The sequence below is a fragment of the Myotis daubentonii genome, chromosome 3, assembly GCF_963259705.1.
Source record: "Myotis daubentonii chromosome 3, mMyoDau2.1, whole genome shotgun sequence".
Lineage (NCBI taxonomy): Eukaryota > Metazoa > Chordata > Mammalia > Chiroptera > Vespertilionidae > Myotis > Myotis daubentonii.
The window spans coordinates 105,016,222-105,036,098 of NC_081842.1; the positions used below are offsets into that span (position 1 = coordinate 105,016,222).

General features: G+C 42.5%; 1 protein-coding gene across 1 annotated transcript in view; it reads left to right on the forward strand.

Moving 5' to 3' along the window:
* Window positions 1-19,877, forward strand: part of ERICH6 (glutamate rich 6) — an 81,995-nt gene that overhangs the window by 11,970 nt on the left and 50,148 nt on the right. Inside the window, exons 4-6 of the mRNA XM_059691665.1 lie at window positions 18,390-18,449; window positions 18,789-18,844; window positions 18,941-19,057. Coding sequence (XP_059547648.1) covers window positions 18,390-18,449; window positions 18,789-18,844; window positions 18,941-19,057 — 233 coding nt within the window. The remainder of the gene's footprint in view (window positions 1-18,389; window positions 18,450-18,788; window positions 18,845-18,940; window positions 19,058-19,877) is intronic.

Below are 19,877 nucleotides of genomic sequence, written 5' to 3' on the forward strand. Positions count from 1 at the left end.
ATATATAATGTAAAAATTGAAATTTTAAGTTATCCCAATATACTCCTCAGAATTAATCTTTTTGCCCAGCTGGTGTGGCTCAGTGATTGAGCATTGACTTAGGAACCAGGAGGTCACATTTCAATTCCCAGTCAGGGCACATGCCTGGGTTACAGGCTTGATCCCCAGTAGGGGGTGTGCAGAAGGCAGCCTATCAATGAATCTCTCTCATCATTGACATTTCTATTTCTCTCCCTCTTCCTTCCTCTCTGAAATCAATAAAAAATACATTTTTTAAAAAGAAGTAATCTTTATGAATAGTCTTTCCTTTCAAGTTTTATATTTGTTTTGTGTTATATCACTTATTCATCAGGTGCTTTTTGAGCACCTGCCATATGCCAAAGCACCTATCATAGGCCCAACTCTGTTCCAGGGAAACAACAGTGAACAAAACAAGGAAAACCCTTGTCTCAGTGATCTTCTATTAGAGTGTGGGAGGTGGAGGTAATGGTGAGATAAATAATAATAAAATAAGTAAATATGTAATACATTAGGTAAGTGCTAAGGAGAAAAATCAAGCATGTAAAGGGATGGAAAATGTTGGGCAGGAAGGATGCAATCTTACAGTATACAGGGTGTTCAGGGAAATCTTCACTGAGAAGCTGAAATATTTGTTCAAAGACCTATTTAAAAAAAAACAAAAAACAAAAAACCTCAAATAGGTGATAGCATGAGCCATCTTGATCTCTGTGGGGAGAGTGTTCCAGGCACAGGAAATAGGAAGTGCCTCCTTCTAGAATAAAGAGGCATCCTGTGTGGCTGCAGTAGAACAAGTAAGGAGGAGAATCTTAGGGGACAAGTTCAAAGAGATAATAAGGACCAAATCTTTTTCAGTGGCAATGAAGTGGGAAATCACTAGAGGGTTTTAACAAAAGAGTGACACAACCTAGCGTAAAAATATTTTAAAAACATTAATTATTACTAAATTAATCTATGTGGTCAATGTAATTTTGATTAGATTTTTCACTGGAATTTGAAAAGTTGATCCTTTGATCTGGGTTGGCATGTTAAAAGATAAATTGAGACATTTTCAAATGTTTAAGTGTTTATTTGAGTAAATGTTCACTCAGATTGTGCAGCATCAGACCAGAAGTGTTTAGGAACCCTACATTGACAAGAGCTATGGGAGAGGTTTTTATAGAGGAGACACAGGAGCAAAGCAAGGAAATTATTTGATTGGCTACAGCAACAGTGCTTACAGTATTTGGGGAAGCCTAGTTGTGATTGGCTGTTCTTCTTACAGGAATTGACTGTGGCTTAGGTTTCAGTTTGCTTACATCGGACAAGACACTGCAGCCACCTCTAATTTCTCCTTGTTTGATTAACAGTGTTTGATTAGTGTACCTGTCCATTTTTAAAATGAATCTTCTTTTGTAGTTTTTTTTTTTTCATAAAGGACTCACATGCAGCTTTTAAAAATATATATATATTTTATTGATTTTTTTACAGAGAGCAAGGGGGAGGGATAGAGAGTTAGAAACATTGATCAGCTGCCTCCTGCACACTCCCTACTGGAGATGTGCCTGCAACCAAGGTATATGCCCTAGACTGGAATCAAACCTGGGACCCTTCAGTCCGCAGGCCAACACTCTATCCACTGAGCTAAACCGGTTAGGGCTCATATGCAGCTCTTATTAGTTTATTCCTAGGTACTTTTTAGTCTTTTTATCAACATAACAATTGGCATTTTTTTCCTATTATATTTTCTAATTGGTTATGTCACTGCATAAGAAAACTGTTTATTTCTATGTGTTAATCTTCTATCTCTGACCCTCTTATTCATGCTATCAGTTTGTCACTTGAAAGCCTATTAGACAATTATATCTCCTGTAAATAACAGCAATTTTATTTCTTCTTTAATTTTTTTATTGAACATCTTCCCATGTTAGGGAAGACTGCTCTAATCATCTGAATGACTGCACAGTATTCCCATATGTACAGTTATTGTGACTTATGTAACAAATCTGATTGCTAGGTATTTCAAGGTTGTTTTGGTTTGGTTGGTTTGGTTTGGTTTGGTTTGGTTCCTTGAGTTCTTCCTAACAGCAAAGAATGCCTTAATGAAAATCTTTGTGCACTGATGTTTTTATACAGCAGGTCCTTGAATAATGTCATTTCATTATAATGTTGATGATATTAAATCTTTATTGTTGAAAGTATTACATATGTAAGAACTTACTTCTTGCATATCAATAGCCAGTGGTAAAATCAATTTTGTTATAGGTCATTTCACTTAAAGTCACAGTGCCTTTTGGTGACTTAAATGAGGATTTATACTGTACCAGTGTTCGTATTTCTATTGGACAAAATGCCTAAAATATATTTAAAATTATTTCAGATGCTCCACGTAAAAAGTGTGTTACCTCTCAAGCTTATTCTTTCCCCAGCAGCAGTCCTTGCCATCTCTAGCTCCACTGGGAGACTGAAAAGCCTCCTCCGCCGAGCAATTGTAGATTGTTCTGATTGGTTTCTCATCAGTGCATCCTGTGTGTTTAAACTTCTATATTTACTCCATGTTGCTGTTGTGTTGATAGCTGCTTTCCCCATTTCCAGTACTGCCCTGGAGTAGGTGGAGGAAATGATACTAGTGGATTAGTTCATTGTTTTGAACTTTAACACCCCTCCCCGAGCACCTGTCTACCTGAAAAATCTTTTATAGAATAGCAGACATCAAGTAGACAGAATAGTACTTAAGAGATGCAGAAAATAAAACGACATCTGCAAAATCCTTATCTAATAAAAGAGAAACATGGTAATTGGCGTATGACCGCTACCCTTCCCATTGGCTAATCAGCGAGATATGCAAATTAACTTCCAACCAAGATGGCGGCCAGCAGCCAGGCAGCTTGAAACTAACATGAGGCTTGCTTGTTTCAGTGACGGAGGACTCCAACGTTCCCGCCTCCCTTGCAGGCCTCTGAGCCTGCAGTTTGAACATTGTAACAAATATAGAAGCTAAAAAAAACCCCCAGAAACCAGCTTTCAGCAAGCTGGGATCTCAGAGCTGGAGTCAGAGCTGGAGTTATACATTGTTTCGATAATAGAACCGAAACAAACCAGATATCTACTTTCAGCAGAGGAGGCCTAAGAGCTGGAGCCTCAGAGTTAAAGCTGGCCCAGAATTAAAAAAAAAAAAAAAGGAGCGGTTGGGAGCTTCCATCACCCGCCAGCCTGAAAACAGCCCTCAGCCCCTCACCCAGACTGGCCAGGCACCCCAGTGGGCACCCCCACCCTGAAGGGTGTGTGACGAGCTGCAAACAGCCCTCAGCCCCTCACCCAGGCTGGCCAGGCACCCCAGTGGGGACCCCCACCCTGAAGGGTGTGTGACCAGCTGCAAACAGCCATCATCCCCTCACCCAGGCTGTCCAGGCACCCCAGTGGGGACCCCCACCTGAAGGGTGTGTGACCAGCTGCAAACAGCCATCATCCCCTCACCCAGGCTGGCCAAGCACCCCAGTGGGACCCCCACCCTGAATGATGTGTGACCAGCTGCAAACAGCCATCATCCCCTCACCCACGCTGGCCAGGCACCCCAGTGGGGACCCCCACCCCGATCTAGCACACCCTTCAGGGCAAACCAGCCAGCCCCACCCATGCACCAGGCCTCTATCTTATATAGTAAAAGGGTAATATGCCTCCTGGCACCGGGATCAGCGTAACAGGGGGCAGCACCCAAACCCCCTGATCGCCCTGCGGCTCTATGTGTGACAGGGGGTGGGGCCACAACCTCCCTATCCACCCTGCTCTGTTCATGACAGGGGAAGGCACCCCAACCTTCTGATCAGCCCTGCTCTGTGCCTGATACGGGGGAGCTCCCCAACCTCTGATCGCCCTGCGGCTCGGTGTGTGACGGGGTAGAGCCATAACCTCCCCATCGGCCCTGCCCTGAGTGTGACAGTGGCAGCGTCCCAAACCCCTGATCGGCCCTGCTCTGTGGGTGATAGAGGGCAGCGCCCCAACCCCCTGATCTGCCCTGCTCTGTGTGTGACAGGGGGCGGTGCCCCAACTCCCCTATCGGCCCTACTCTGTGAGTGACAGGGGGGAGCTCCCCAACCCCCTGATGGGCCCTGCTCTGTGCGTGACAGGGGGCAGCGCCCCAACCCCCTGATGGGCCCTGTTCTGTGCGTGACAGGCGGCAGCGCCCCAACCCCCTGATCGACCCTGCTCTGTGCATGACAGGGGGGAGCTCCCCAACCCCCTGATCGACCCTGCTCTGTGCGTGACAGGGTAAGGAGCCAAAACCCCCCTGGTGGGCCCTGCTCTGTGTGTGACAGGGGGCAGCACCCCAACCCCCTGATTGGCCCTGCTCTGTGCGTGACAGGGGGTGGCGCCACAACTTCCCCATCGACCCTGCCTTGAGTGTGACAGGGGATGGTGCCCCGACCCCCCAATTGGCCCTACCCTGAGCGTGACTGGGGGTGGCATCACAACCTCCCGATCCGCCCTGCTCTGTGCATGACAGGGGCGGCGCCCCAACTCCCCAATCGACCCTGCTCTGAGCCCGACCAGGGGCTGCACCTAGGGATTGGGCCTGCCCTCTGCCACCCGGGTGCAGGCCTAAGCCAGCAGGGCGTTATCTCCCAAGGGGTCCCAGACTGCGAGAGGGCACAGGCCAGGCTGAGGGACCCCCTCTTCCCCCCGAGTGCACAAATTTTTGTGCCCCGGGCCTCTAGTATGATTATAATCAAATAAAATATGCATCCACACAGTATTCTATTAGTAGAAATGAGCAGAAACATTTTGTGTTTTAATTAAATATTTATTGTTGAAAGTATTGCATATGTCCCCCGTTTTCCTCCATGACGCCTTCTACCATGTCCCATCCCATGACCCAGGTGTTCACCCCTATTGTCTGTGTCAATGAGCTATGCACATATGCATACAAGTTCTCTTCCCTCCCACCCACCCACCCCCACCTTCACTCTGAGATTCCACAGTCTGTTCCATGCTTCTATGTCTCTAGATCAGCGGTTCTCAACCTGTGGGTCGTGAACCCTTTGGCAGTCGAACGACCCTTTCACAGGGGTCGCCTAAGACCATCCTGCATATCAGATATTTACATTACAATTCATAACAGTAGCAACATTACAGTTATGAAGTAGCAACAAAAATAATTTTATGGTTGGGTCACAACATGAGGAACTGTATTTAAAAGGCCAGAAGGTTGAGAACCACTGCTCTAGATCTATTTTCTTCATCAGTTTACTTTGTTCATTAGATTCCACATATGAGTGAGATCATGTGATACTTATCTTTCTCTGACTGGCTTATTTCACTTAGCATAATATTCTTCAGGTACCTCCAGGCTATCTCAAAGGATAAGAGATCCTTCTTTTTTACGGCTCCATAGTATTCCATGGTGTAAATGTACACCTTTTTTTTTTTTATACTATCACAGCATTTTTATCCACTCATCTACTGATGAGCACTTGAGCTGTTTCTAGATCTTAGCTATTGTAAGTAACACTGCTATGAACATAGGGGTGCATATATTCTTTCTGGTTGGTGTTTTGGAACTCTTATGGTATATTCCTAGAAGTGGAGTCACTGGGTCAAATTGCAGTTCTATATTTAATTTTTTGAGGAAACGCCATACTGTTTTCCATAATGGCTGCACTAGTCTGCATTCTCACCAGCAGTGTACTAGGTTCTCTTTCTCCACATCCTCACCAGCACTTGTCATTTGTTAATTTATTGATGGTAGCCATTATGACAGGTGTGAGGTGAATTTGTATCTCTCTGATGATTAGTAATTTTGAGCATTTTTTCATGTCTTTTGGCCATCTGTATGTCCACTTTGAAGAGGTGTCTATTTGGTCCTTTGCCCATTTTTTAATTCAGTTATTTGTCTTCCTTTTGTTAAGTTGTGTGAGTTCCTTATATATTTTGGATAATAATTCTTTAGCAGATGTGTCATTGCCAAATATATTCTCTCATATAAAGTAGACTCCCTTTTTATTTTGTTGATGGTTTATTTTGTTGTGTAGAAGCCTTTTATTTTGATGTAGTCCCATTTGTTTATTTTCTATTTAGTTTCCTTTGCCCTGGGAGATGTATCCATAAACATATTGCTATGAGAGATGTCTAGAATTTTGCTGCCTATGGTTTCTTCTAGGATTTTTATGGTTTCATGTCTTACATTTAAGTCTTTGATTCATTTTGAGTTTATTCATTTGTATGGTGTAAGTTGGTGGTCTAGTTTCATTTTTTTTGCATGTATCTGTCCAATTCTCCCAACACCATTTATTGAAGAGACTGTCTTGACTCCATTGTATGCTCTTGCCTCCATTGTCATTTATTAATTGGGCGTACTGGCTTGGGTTGATATCTACAGTCTTTCATCTGTTCCATCTATATGCTTGTTCTTGTGCCAGTACCAGGCTGTATTGATTACCATGGCTTTGTAATATAACTTGATATCTGATATTGTGATTCCTCCAATTTTGTTCTTCTTTCTCAAGATTGCTACAGCTATTCAGGGTCTTTTTTGGTTCCATATAAATATTTGGAGTATTTGTTCTAGATCTGTGAAATATGCCACTGGTAATTTAATAGGGATTGCATGGAATCTACATCTTGCTTCGTGTACTATGGACATTTTGATGATGTTGATTCTACCAATCCATGAACACGGTATGTTCTTCCATCTGTTTATGTCTTCCTCTATCTCTTTTTTCAGTGTCCTGTAGTTTTCTGAGTATAAGTCTTTTACCTCCTTCGTTAAGACTTCCAGTACTACGCTGAATAAGAGTGGTTAAAAGCAACATCATGTCTTGTTCCTGTTCTTAGAGGAAATGGTTTTAGTTTTTGCCCATTGAGTATGATGTTGGCTGTAGGTTTGTCATATATGGCCTTATTATGTGGAGGTATGATCCCTCTATTCCCACTTTGCTAAGAGTTTTTATCAAAAATGAGTGTTGGAAAAAAAAAATGAGTGTTGGATTTTGTCAAATGCTTTTTCTGCATCTATTGATATGATCATGTGATTCTTGTATTTTAATTTATGTGATGTATCATGTTTATTGATTTGCAAATATTGTACCAACCTTGCATCCCTGGAATGAATCCCACCTGGTCATGGTGTATTATCTTTTTTAGTATATTGCTGGTTCCAATTTGCTAATATTTTCTTGAGTATTTTAGCATCTATGTTCATCAGAGATATTGGCCTATAATTCTTTTTCTTTGTAGTGTCTTTATCTGCTTTTGGAATTAGGATAATGCTAGCCTCATTAAAAGAGCTTGGAAGTGTTCCTTCCTCTTGTATTTTTTGTAATAGTTTGAGGATAATAGGTGTTAGTTGTTCTTTGAAGGTTTGGTAAAACTCTCCTGTGAAGCCCTCCAGACCAGAGCTTTTGTTTGCTGGGAGTTTTTCTTTTTGTTTTTGTTTTGTTTTGTTTATTTTTTTATTACTGCTTCAATTTCATCAATTGTTATTGGCCTATTCAGGTTTTCTAATTCTTCCTGATTCGGTTTTGGAACATTGTATTTTTTTAGGAATTTGTCCATTTCATCCACATTGTCCAGCTTGTTGGCATATTGTTGTTCATACTATTTTCTTACAATTCTTTGTATTTCTGTGCTATCAGTAGTTACTTTACTGCTTTCATTTCTGATTTTATTTATTTGGGTCCCCTCTCTCTTTGTTTCTTGATGAGTCTGGCTAAAGGTTCATCAGTCTTGTTTATCTTTTCAAAGAACTAGCTCTTGGTTTCATTGATTTTTGTATTGTATTTTTTAGCCTGCTCTAATCTTTATTATTTCTTTACTTGTACTTACTCTAGGCTTTTCTTGATATTCTCTTTAAATTATGGGGTTAAATAACTTATTGATAATTTTTGTATTTTTTTGAGGTGGGCCTGTAGTGCTATGAACTTCCTTCTCAAGACTGCTTTTGCTGTGTCCCAGAGATTTTGGGTTGTTGTGTGTTCATTATCATTTGTTTCCAGGAAGTTTTTGATTTCTTGCTTGATCTCATTGGTAACCTATTCATTGTTTAATAACATGCTATTTATGAACAACTATACTCCAACTATCTAGACAACCTGGAGGAAATGGACATATTCTTAGAAAAATACAACCTTCCAAAACTTAATCAGGAAGAAGCTAAAAAATCTCAATAGGCCAATAACTATGGAGGAAATTGAAACAGTAATCAAAAAGCTACCAGCAAACAAAACCCCGGGGCCAGAAGGCTTCACAGGACAGTTTTACCAAACATTCAAGGAAGAACTAAAACCTATCCTCCTCAGACTATTCCAAAAAATTCAAGAAGAAGGAACACTTCCAAGCTCATTCTATGAAGCCAGCATCACCCTAATACCAAAACAACACAATGAAAGAGAATTACAGGCCAATATCCCTCAGGAACATAGATGCCAAAATCCTCAACAAAATCCTAGCAAATCAGACCCAGCAGTACATCAGAAAGATCATACACCATGACCAAGTAGGATTTATTCCAGAGATGCAAGAATGGTACAATATCTGCAAATCAATAAACGTAATGCATCACATCAACAAATTGAGAGAAAAAAACACATAATCATATCAATTGATGCAGAAAAATCTTTTGACAAAATTCAACAACCTTTATTGATAAAAACTCTCAGCAAGGTAGGAATAGAAGGATCATACCTCAACATAATGAAAGCCATATATGACAAACCCACAGCCAACATCATAATCAATGGGCAAAAACTAAAACCATTCCCCCTAAAAAGAGGACCAAGACAGGGATGCCCCCTCTCACCACTCCTGTTCAACATAGTACTTGAAGTACTAGCCATTGCAATCAGACAAGAAGAAGAAATAAAAGGCATACAAATTGGAAAAGAAGTAAAACTGTCCTTATTTGCAGATGACATGATATTATATATAAAAAACCCTAAAGACTCCATCAAAAAATTATTAGTCTTAATAAATGAATTCGGCAACGTAGAAGGATACAAAATTAATGCCAAGAAATCCATGGCATTTCTTTACACCTATAGTGAACTTACAGAAAGTGAGACTAAAAAAGCAATCCCATTTACCATCGCACCTAAAAAATTAAGATACCTAGGAATAAACTTAACTAAGGAGGTAAAAGACTTATATGCCAAAAACTACACGACACTGAAAAAAGAGATAGAGGAAGACATAAACAGATGGAAGAACATACCGTGTTCATGGATTGGTAGAATCAACATCATCAAAATGTCCATACTACCCAAAGCAATCTATAGATTCAATGCAATCCCCATTAAATTACCAACGGCATGTTTAACAGATATAGAACGAACATTCCAAAAATTCATCTGGAATAAAAAAAGACCCCGAATAGCTGCAGCAATCCTGAGAAAGAAGAACAAAGTAGGTGGAATCTCAATACCAGATATCAAACTCTATTACAAAGCCACTGGTCTTAAAACAGCTTGATACTGGCACAAGAACAGACATATAGGTCAATGGAATAGAATAGAGAACCCAGAAATTGACCCAAACCACTATGCCCAATTAATATTCGACAAAGGAAGCAAGAGCATACAATGGAGTCAAGACAGTCTCTTCAATAAATGATGTTGGGAAAATTGGACAGATACATGCAAAAAGATGAAACTAGACCACCAACTCGCACCATACACAAAAATAAACTCAAAATGGATAAAAGAGTTAAACGTAAGACGGGAAACCATAAAAATACTAGAGGAATCCATAGGCAGCAAAATCGCAAACATATGCCGAAGGAATTTCTTCTCTGATAATGCTCCTAGGGCAATGGAAACTAAAGAGAAAATAAACAAATGGGACTACATCAAAATAAAAAGCTTCTGCACAGCAAAGGAAACCATCAACAAAACAACAAGAAGACCCACTGCATGGGAGAACATATTTGCCAATGATATCACCAATAAGGGTTTAATCTCCAACATTTACAGGGAACTCGTGAAACTTAACAATAGGAAGATAGACAATCCAATCAAAAAATGGGCAACGGACCTAGATAGACACTTTTCGAAAGAGGACATACAGAAGGCCGAAAGACATATGAAAACATGTTCAAAGTCACTAATTATATGAGAGATGCAAATCAAAACGACAATGTGGTATCATCTCACACTTGTCAGAATGGCTATCATCAACAAATCAACAAATAACAAGTGTTGGAGAGAATGTGGAGAAAAAGGAACTCTTCTGCACCGCTGGTGGGAATGCAGACTGGTGCAACCACTGTGGAGAACAGTGTGGAGTTTCCTCAAAAACTAAAAATGGAACTCCCATTGACCCAGTGACCCCACTTCTAGGAATATATCCCAAGAAACCAGAACCAGTCAGAAAGGATATATGAACCCCTATGTTCATAGCAGCACAATTCACCATAGCTAAGATTTGGAAACAGCCTAAGTGCCCATCAGCAGATGAGTGGATTAGAAAACTGTGGTACATCTACACAATGGAATACTATGCTGCGGTAAAAAAGAAGGAACTCTTGCCTTTTGCAACAGCATGGATGGAACTGGAGAGAATTATGCTAAGTGAAATAAGCCAGTCAGAGAAAGATAAATACCACATGATCTCACTCATTTGTGGATTATAGAGAACAACATAGACTGATGAACAGGGACAGATCCAAAGACAGAGAAACAGCGATCCGACTATCACTCCCCAGAGGGAAAGTAGGGGAGGGAGGGGGTAAGGGGAAGAGATCAACCAAAGGACTTGTATGCATGCATATAAGCCAAACCAATGGACATGGACAACAGGGGGATGAGAACATGGGGAGGGGGTTAATGGGAGGGGGTGGATAAGGATACACCTGTAATACCTTAACTAATAAAGAATTTTTTAAAAAAAGAAAAAATAAAATTTTTTAAAAAACATGCTATTTAGCCTCTATGTGTTTGAATGTTTTTGAGTGTTTTATTATAGTTGATTTCTAATTTCATTCCATTGTGATCTGAGAAGATGCTTGATATGATTTCAGTCTTCTTGAACTTGTAGAGATTTGTTTTATGTCCTAACATATGACCTCTTTGAAAATGACCCATGTGTAGTTGAGAAGAATATATACTCTGCAGCTTTAAGTGAAATGTTCTATACTGTTTAGATCAATTAAATCCACCTGATCCAGTGTGTCCTTTAGAGTCACTGTTTCCTTGTTGAGATTTTGTCTGGAAGATATATCCAGTGAAGTCCCCTACTATGACTGTATTGCTGTCGATCTCTCCCTTAAAAACCCCAAATTTTTTTTATGTATTTAGGTGCTTCTATATTGGCTGCATATATGTTTACCAATGTTATATCCTCTTGTCGGATCAATCCCTTTCATATTATATAGCGACCATTATTCTCTATTGTAATGGCCTTCATTGTGAAGTCTATTTTGTCAGATATGAGTATTGCTACCCCAGATTTTCTTTTTGTTTCCATTTTCATGGAAAATATTTTCTATTCCTTCACTCTCATCCTGTGTGAGTCTTTGTCTGAGGTGGATCTCTTGTAGACAGCATATAATTGGGTCATGTTTTTGTATACATTCAGCTACCCTATGTCTTTTGATTGCAACATTTAAACCATTTACACTTAAGGTTATTATTGATAGTAACTTATTTATTTTCATTTTAATTCTTTATTCCTAGGTTTATTTCTATAGATCTTCTTCTCCTTACAGCAGTCCCTTTAGCATTTTTTGCAGTGCTAATTTGGTAGTGATAAATTCCTTTAGCCTTTTTTTTTTTTTTTTTTGGTCTGGGGAGCTCTTTATTTCAGGATCTATTTTGAATGATAGCCTTGCTGGATATAGTTATCTTAGCTTCAGATCCTTGCTTTTCATTACCTTGAGTACTTCGTGCCATTCCCTTTGGGCCTGTAGAGTTTCTGATGATAAATCAGCTGACAGCCTATGGGAGCTCCCTTATAGTTAACAAATAGCTTTTCTCTTGCTGCTGTGAAGGGTCTCTCTATGTCTTTAATTTTTGGTATTTTAGTTAAGATGTGTCTCAGCATGGGCCTGTTTGGGTTCTTGCTTGGGATTCTCTGTGCCTCCTGAACTTGTGTAACCTTCACCAGGTTAGCGAAGTTTTCTACCATTATTTCTGCAAACATGTTCTCTATCCATTGCTCTCTTTTCCCCCTTTCAGGCACACCTATTATGCAAATATTGTTATGTTTCATGTTGTCCCACAGCTCGCTTAAAACTGTCCTCCTGTTTTTTAATTGATTTTTTCTTTTTGGTTCTCTGATTGAGTGATTTTTATTTCTACCCTGTCTTCTAATTCACTGGATCTGATCCTTGGCTTCTCCTAATCTTCTGTGTATTCCTTTCACTGTGTTCTTTATTAGTGCTATGTCATTCTTCATAATTACTACATCTTTTCTCATTCCATTGAGCATCTTTACCATCATTATGTCATTACACTATGTCTCGTATAATTTCTTATCTCTTCTTCTGGAGAATTCTCTTGTTCTTTCATTTGGGAGTTTTATTGTGTCCCCATTTTGGCTAACTGTTTGGATTTGTGTTTGTATATTAGATAGATCTGCTATGACTCCCAATCTCTAGTGCAGGACAATTTCAGACACTGTTTGTGACTGGCCCTGAGCCCTCTGTTTGGAGCTATCAGCAATCCACAGCTTGTGGCTCCCTCTGCTGAGTCAGGGTGCCTTTGGAAAGGACCAAGATGTTCACCAAGGTCTGCTTTTTCTAGCCCTGGGCCCAGAAGATAAGGCAAAGACTCAAAGCCTCCAGAGATTCTCCTCTACCTATAGTCTAATTGTTATCACCCTTGATTAACCTAAGGCTATCAACCATAGGGTGGGGGGGAGAGGTCTTCCAACAGGGTGGGGCAACTGCCTTCCCCCAAGCAAAAACCGCCTGAATAGCACATGTACATGGGAGAAAGATATCCTCTACTATGTGAGGGAATGACTCACACAGGAATCCAAGGTGGCTGCCCTCCAAGCTCCAAACCCAGAGCCCTCACCCCTGGACTCTCCTCATAAAGCTCCAGTCCACTCTGCCCTCCCTCTGTTGGAGCCCAATGTGAGTGGCTGCACACAAAATTTTGCATTGGCCCTTTAAGAGGGTACCTGCATTTCCAGCCATCTCTCCCTCGCAGACAGCAACTCTGTTGCTTTTGGTGCTCTGGGCAATGGAGTCAACTTGGGGTTTATAACCCAGACTTCTCAGTTAGAAACACCGCCCCCACCCCACCCCCTCTCCCCCCACCCCCCGCAGCTGAGGTATCCCTCTGGGACTTCAGCTACTGTCTGTGGGAGCCTGGCCAGCCTTTTCATGCTTCTGCACTTTCTACCAGTCTCTAAGCGGTCTCCAATTTCCATCCTTGGTTATCTGAATTCTTTCCAGCTAGTCCTCAGTTGATTTTTCTGGGTGGTTCTTCTGTATTTTAGTTGTATTTCCAGTTTGGTCCTGGGAGAGTATCAGTGTAGCTTCCATTTACTCCACTGCCATTTTGGAAAATCTGGAGCAGACACATTTTTAAAAGTGAGGCTTTGGAGTGGTGGATTTTCTCTCTTTATTCCTTATTGTTGATAAAATGTTATTTAGCCTGGCTGGGTACAGCTCAATGGCTTAACATCCACCAGGAGCCAAAAGGTCACTGGTTCTATTCCAGGTCAAAACACATATTCGGATTGTGGGTTTGATCCCCAGTAGGGGGTGTGCAGGAGGAAGCCAATTGATGATGTTTCTCTCTCATCATTGATGTTTCTATCTCTCCCTCTCTCTTCCTCTTTCTAAAAAATCAATTTTAAAAATGTTATTTAGAAAAAGCCAAAAAAATAAAAAAGACAAACAAAATAAGAGTATATAATATATATTATATATAACATATATAATATAAATAATATATATAATATATATAACATATATAACATATAATATATAATATATAATATATAATATATAATATATAATATATAATATATAATATATAATATATAATATATAATATATAATATATAATATATAATATATAATATATAATATATAATAAGGGTACATATTTTTCAAAGATATATATATATATATATATATATATATATATATATATATATATATATAAACACTAGAGGCCTGGTGCACAAAATTTGTGCATGGAGGCGTGGGCCTCAGCCCAGCCTGCACCCTCTCACAATCCAGAACCCCTCAGGGGATGTCTGACTGCCAGTTTAGGCCCAATCCCACAGACATCCCTCTCACAATCTGGGACCACTGGCTTCTAACACTTGCCTGCCTGCCTAATCACCCCTAACCCCTCTGCCTGCCTGCCTCATTGCCCCTAACCCCTCTGCCTGCCTGACTGATTTCCCCTAACCACCTCTGCCTCAGCCCTCGCCACCACGACTTCATCCAGAAGGACATCCAGAATGAAGTCTGGAAGGTCATTCGGATGTCCAGCCTAATTAGCATATTACACTTTACTAGAGGCCCAGTGCACGAATTCATACACTGGTGGGGTCCCTTGGCCTGTCTGGCTATTGGGGCTGATCAGGGCATGGGAGGTTGGCCAGCTGCGGGGAGGTGCCACGGGAGGTTGGCTATGGGAGTGCACTGACCACCAGGGGGCAGCTCCAGTGTTGAGCATCTGCCCTCTGGTGGTCAGTGCACATCATGCAACTGGTTGACTGGTGGTTCAGTTATTTGGTTGGCCATTCGCTCAGGCTTCTAATCTAATAATAGACAAACATGGTAATTGACCATACCTTCGCTACGCTTCCCATTGGCTAATCAGGGCGATATGCAAATTAACTGCCAACAAAGATGACAGTTAATTTGCATACGTAGGCGCAATGCTGGAAGGAGAAAGGGGAAGGATGGAAGAAGCTGCCTGCTGCTGACGGTGATCGGAAACCCAGGCGGCAGCCAAGAGCCCATGATTGGAGAGCTGGGCCACCTTTGCCTGCCCCCCAGCCAGTGATCGGAGAAGCCAGGTGGGGTAGGGAAGAGGTGGACACCAGCAGCCGCCTCTTTCCTGCCCCACCCAGCTTCTCCAATCACCGATCACCGGCCGGTGATCGGTGATCGGAGAAGACCCAGAAGCCAGCCTGCATCACCGCCGGGGACCCGATCTGGTCCCCGGGCAGTGACTCAGCCCGGCCCCAGAAGACCAGCCAGAAGCCGGGCTTCGTCGCCACCTGGGGACCTGATCCAGCCCCGCGTCAGGAAGTGGGAGGCAGCTCTTCACCTGGAGGCTTAAGTCCAAGGTGGGAGGCTTAAGCCCAAGTTGGGAGGCACCATTTTCTGTATGGAAAGGCAGGGGGCATGTTTAAGCACAAGGCAGTGCCATGTTTGCATACAGAGAGGGGGCATGGCTCAGAGTGGGGCAGTCCCACATATGGAGAGGTGGGGGCATGGCTCAGAGTGGGGCAGTCCCACATATAGAGAGGCGGGGGCATGGCTCAGAGCGGGGCGGTGCTACATTCGGAGAGAACCATGCTGAGGCCAGGTGTTCGCCTCAAGATGCCAGCGGCTGGAGAGGAGCGCAAGGTAGAGGAGGTGTGGCTTCAGGCAAGTGAAGAAAAAGGGCAGGTTGCCCAGCCGCAACGTCATTCCAAGCTTCCCAGCCCAGTTTTCGAATGTAAATATTACTTCAGATGTTGTAGTTGCACGTAGTTTATTCCCTTCACCTCATCTTGGCTGTTAAAGTCATGCCCACCCCCTGGGCAGCCAGGCCTCACGTTCATGGCACAGACAAGGTTTGGTTCTGGGGTCACCCCTTAGATTTTAAGTGGCTGCTACACTTGATCAATAGGAAGAGTGAGACTTTAGCCCTGAAAAGACAGAAGGCTTGGGGCAGACGGTTCCCTCGAGGGCTCAGCCTGATTTCGGGCCGTAGGCACAGGGAATGTCCAGGGCAGCCCCCGGAGCAGGCCTCTGGCTGAGCTCAGACGAGGCCATTTTGCAGTCTCCCCTTCCTCCACCCCAGGTGGTGGGGGCCGTGACTGCCTTGAGGCTGCTCCCTGGAAGCCATTCTCCCCTCAGCCTGTAGCTGTAAAACAGCGCATGTGAAGAGAATCTTTTTTTGTGCCTCATGTTAAAAAGTTAAAAAAAAAACCAAAACGGTGCATGACTCCTCACTGTGTTCATTTGTAAAAAAAAAAAAAAAAATGCTCTTAAGACCCTGGACAGCAAGGCAGCCCGGCCCCAGAAGACCCAGAAGCCGCCTGATATGGCAGTAACTCTATCAGTAAGCACTCTGAAAGTCAGTGGCATAAATGCACCAATTAAAAGACAGATTATGAGGGTGAATCAAAAACAAAACCCACTTTAAATATAAAGACACATATAGATTAAAAGTAAATGAATTAAGCTGCAGCCTGTTTTGCTCAGTGGATAGAGCATTAACCCATGGACTGAAGGGTCCCAGGTTCGATTCCAGACAAGGGCATGTACCTCAGTTGCTGGCTTGATCCCCAGTCCCTATCAGAGCATGTGCAAGAGGCAACCAATCAATGTGTCTCTCCCTTTCCCTTCACTCTCTCTAAAATTCAATGGAAAAATATCCTTGGGTGAAAATTAACAAAAACAAAGTAAATGGATTAAGTAACATTAAAGAGATTATAAGAAAAATATATTCCAAATTTTGTTAGTTGTATAATGGTTATGTTTAAATTATTAACACCTAAGAAATTGGGTGAAGGGAACATATAATATGCTGTAGTATTTTATAGTTTTTTTTACATGTATGAGGTTATTTCAAATTAAAGTATTAAAAAATTAAATATTAATATAATATTAATTGAAATGTATCTGCATTACATGAAAAATGTCCTAATTGCTTCTAGCATAATTTATTTAATTGTGCTAAAATTTACAAGCGTTCAATTAAAAGATATCTTAATTCTAAATGATATAATAGAAAATATATAATAGTGCAGTTATAAGCACTTATCTGAAAATAAAAATTTAAAGAAGTGAATTTAAAGAAGGGATTAGCCAAAGAAAATATATGCACAACCCATGGAAACAGACAACAGTATGGTGATGGCCAGAGAGAAGTGGGGGGCAAGAGCTAGGTAGAGGGGACAAAAGGGGGGAAAGAGGGACATCCTATATCAACACTAATAAAAGAGAAAAATGGTAATTGGCGTACGAGCTACCCTTTTCATTGGCTAATCAGGGCTATATGCAAATTAACTGCCAACTAAGATTGGCAGTTAACTGCCAACTAAGATTGGCAGTTAACTGACAACAAGATGGCGGTTAATTTGCATATGTAGGCACAATGCAGGGAGGCGAAAGGGAAAGCAGGAAGAAGCCCCCTGCCACTGACAGTGATAGGAAACCCAGGGGGGAGCTAAGAGCTGGGGGGCAGGGCAAAGGCGGCCCTGGGTCGAAGTTGGCAGTCCCAGGAGCTAGGGGTCCCTTGCCTGGGCCTAAAGCGAAGCCCACGATCGTGGGGCCGCTGCAGCTGTGGGTCCCCGCTGCCCGGGCCGTACGCCTCAGCCAGAGGCGTCAGGCCTGGGCAAGGGGCCGATCCTGTGATTGGAGGGTGATGGGGGTCAACACCTGAGGGCTCCCAGTATGTGAGAGGGGGCAGGCTGGGCTGAGGGACACTCCCCCCCACACACACCCAGTGCACGAATTTCGTGCACCGGGCCCCTAGTAATAATAATAAAAGGCTCATATGCACATTGACTGAACAGCAGAATGACCGGTTGCTATGATGCACACTGGCCACCAGGGGGCAGACGCTCAATGGAGGAGCTGCCCCCCGGTGGCCAGTGCACTTCCATATGGGGAGTGCCACTCAGCCAGAATCTGGCTCATGGCTGGCCAGCACAGTGGTGGTGGCAGGAGCCTCTCCCACCTCCGTAGCAGCACTAAGAATGTCCAACTTAACGGTTTAGACCTGATCCCTTGGGGGCCTAAGCCTTTAGTTGGACATCCCCCGAGGGCTCCCTGGCTGCCAGAAGGATGTTTGACTGCAAGCTTAGGCCTGATCCCCCGGGGAGTGGGCCTAAGTCGACAGGTGGACATCCCCCAAGGGGTTCTGGACTGTGAATGGGCTCAGGCCAGGCTGAGGTACCCCCCTACCCGAGTGCACAAATTTTTGTGCACCGGGACTCTAGTTTATATATAATTGACTTCAGGGAAGAAGAGAGAGAGAGATAGAAACACCAATGATGAGAGAGAATCATCGATCTGCTGCTTCCCATGTGCCCCAAACCAGGTACTGAGCCCACAACCTGGGCATATGGCCTGACTGTGAATTGAACAGTGACCTCCTGGTTCATAGGTCAATGCTCAACTACTGACACACTCCAGCTGGGCTCATGTTTTCTTTTATATTAAACTTCTTTCCTATTTTGTCAGGATTAATGACACACATATATTCTTTTGACAGGGAAGAAAACACGACCTATAAAGGAATCTGAATCTGAAAATATAGCTGCTATGTTAAGAGGTGAATGGATATTTGGGATCATCCCCTGTGTGGCAAAGGCAAACTGCTATTAGGGAACCTGCATAACCTGGATGGTTCTCATGTCCTTTAGAAAAGCCCTCCCCTAAGAATACATGCAATAAGGTGGTGAAAAGGGAGGGTTTCAGGGCATTTAAACAGTATGTGCGTAGGGGGGGGGGGGAGTGTGTGCATTTGCATAAGTTTGCGTGTGTATATGAGTGCATGTGTGTGTGCATGTGTGTGGGTGTGTGATGGGGTAGGATCTCCAAACTAGAGAAAATGGGATACACTGCACAAAGACTTTAAACTTTCCTTCTAAATCTATCCTTTTCTCTTCAGAAAAATGGGTACTTAATCCAGAAGAGCTAAAACTAAATATTTTATGTGAGCTGGAGGTAAGAAATATTTCAGTCCAACTAGTAAACCATGTTCATGATAAAATCGATCATTCACCTTCATTTTCTTTTTCTGTGTCTTCCTTTAAAATTTAGTTTGAGGAAGACTTTATGACATTGTTTGAGCCTTCTCTGAGAACATTACCCAGTGTCGGGCCACCAACCTTTTTGGCATTCAAACAGGAGCATTCCGCTTTAGGCAGTGACTTCAAGGTGATTTTTAATTCTTTCTTTTTTTACTCTAATAAGTGAAGTGAAAAGACACATGATGATTTGCACAAAAGACAGTGAACATACTTTTTTAAAAAAAAACATAGGCAAAGAGCCCATTTACTTGAAACAGCATTTGGACAGGATAGCTAGTTATAGTAGTTTCCTAGGGCTGCTGCCAAAAGGGGCCACAAACTAGGTGCCTTAAAATGACAAACACGTGTTGTCTCCTAGTTCTCAAGGTTAGAGGTCCAAAGTCAGTAAGTGCAGCGTGTAGGAGAGCAGCCTTTCTTGCCTCTTCTAGGCTCCTGGTTGTGGTTGTTAGTTCGTATCCTTGGCTGGCAGCGCCATCACTTCAGTTTCTGTGTCAGTTGCCCTGGAGGTCTGGGGGTCTGTGTCCAAGTGTCTCTCTTCTCCAAGGACACAGCCATGTTGGATTAGGGCCCACCCTAATGACCTCATCTAAACTTGATGACATCTGCAAAGATCCCATTTCTAGATAAGACCACATTCACAGGTTCCAGGAGTTATGACTTCAGTGTCTTTGGGGGGAAACAATTCAACCTGTGAGAGTGGCCATAATGCCTGGAAACATAGATAAGACATAGGTTTGCCACATTTGATCATGTTGAATGACCAATGCCTTTGCTTGGTGGGCAAGGAAAAGGTCAACTTAGTAATTCCAACAGGATGGCATAGCACCCGCTTCACCTGAGTGGTGAGGGGCAGCCTGGTGGAATGATTATTTCCAAACTTGGGTGTTATGGCCATGTGGAGAGAGCTGCACAGCCCCCATATGGCAACCCCTTTGATTATTTCTTCT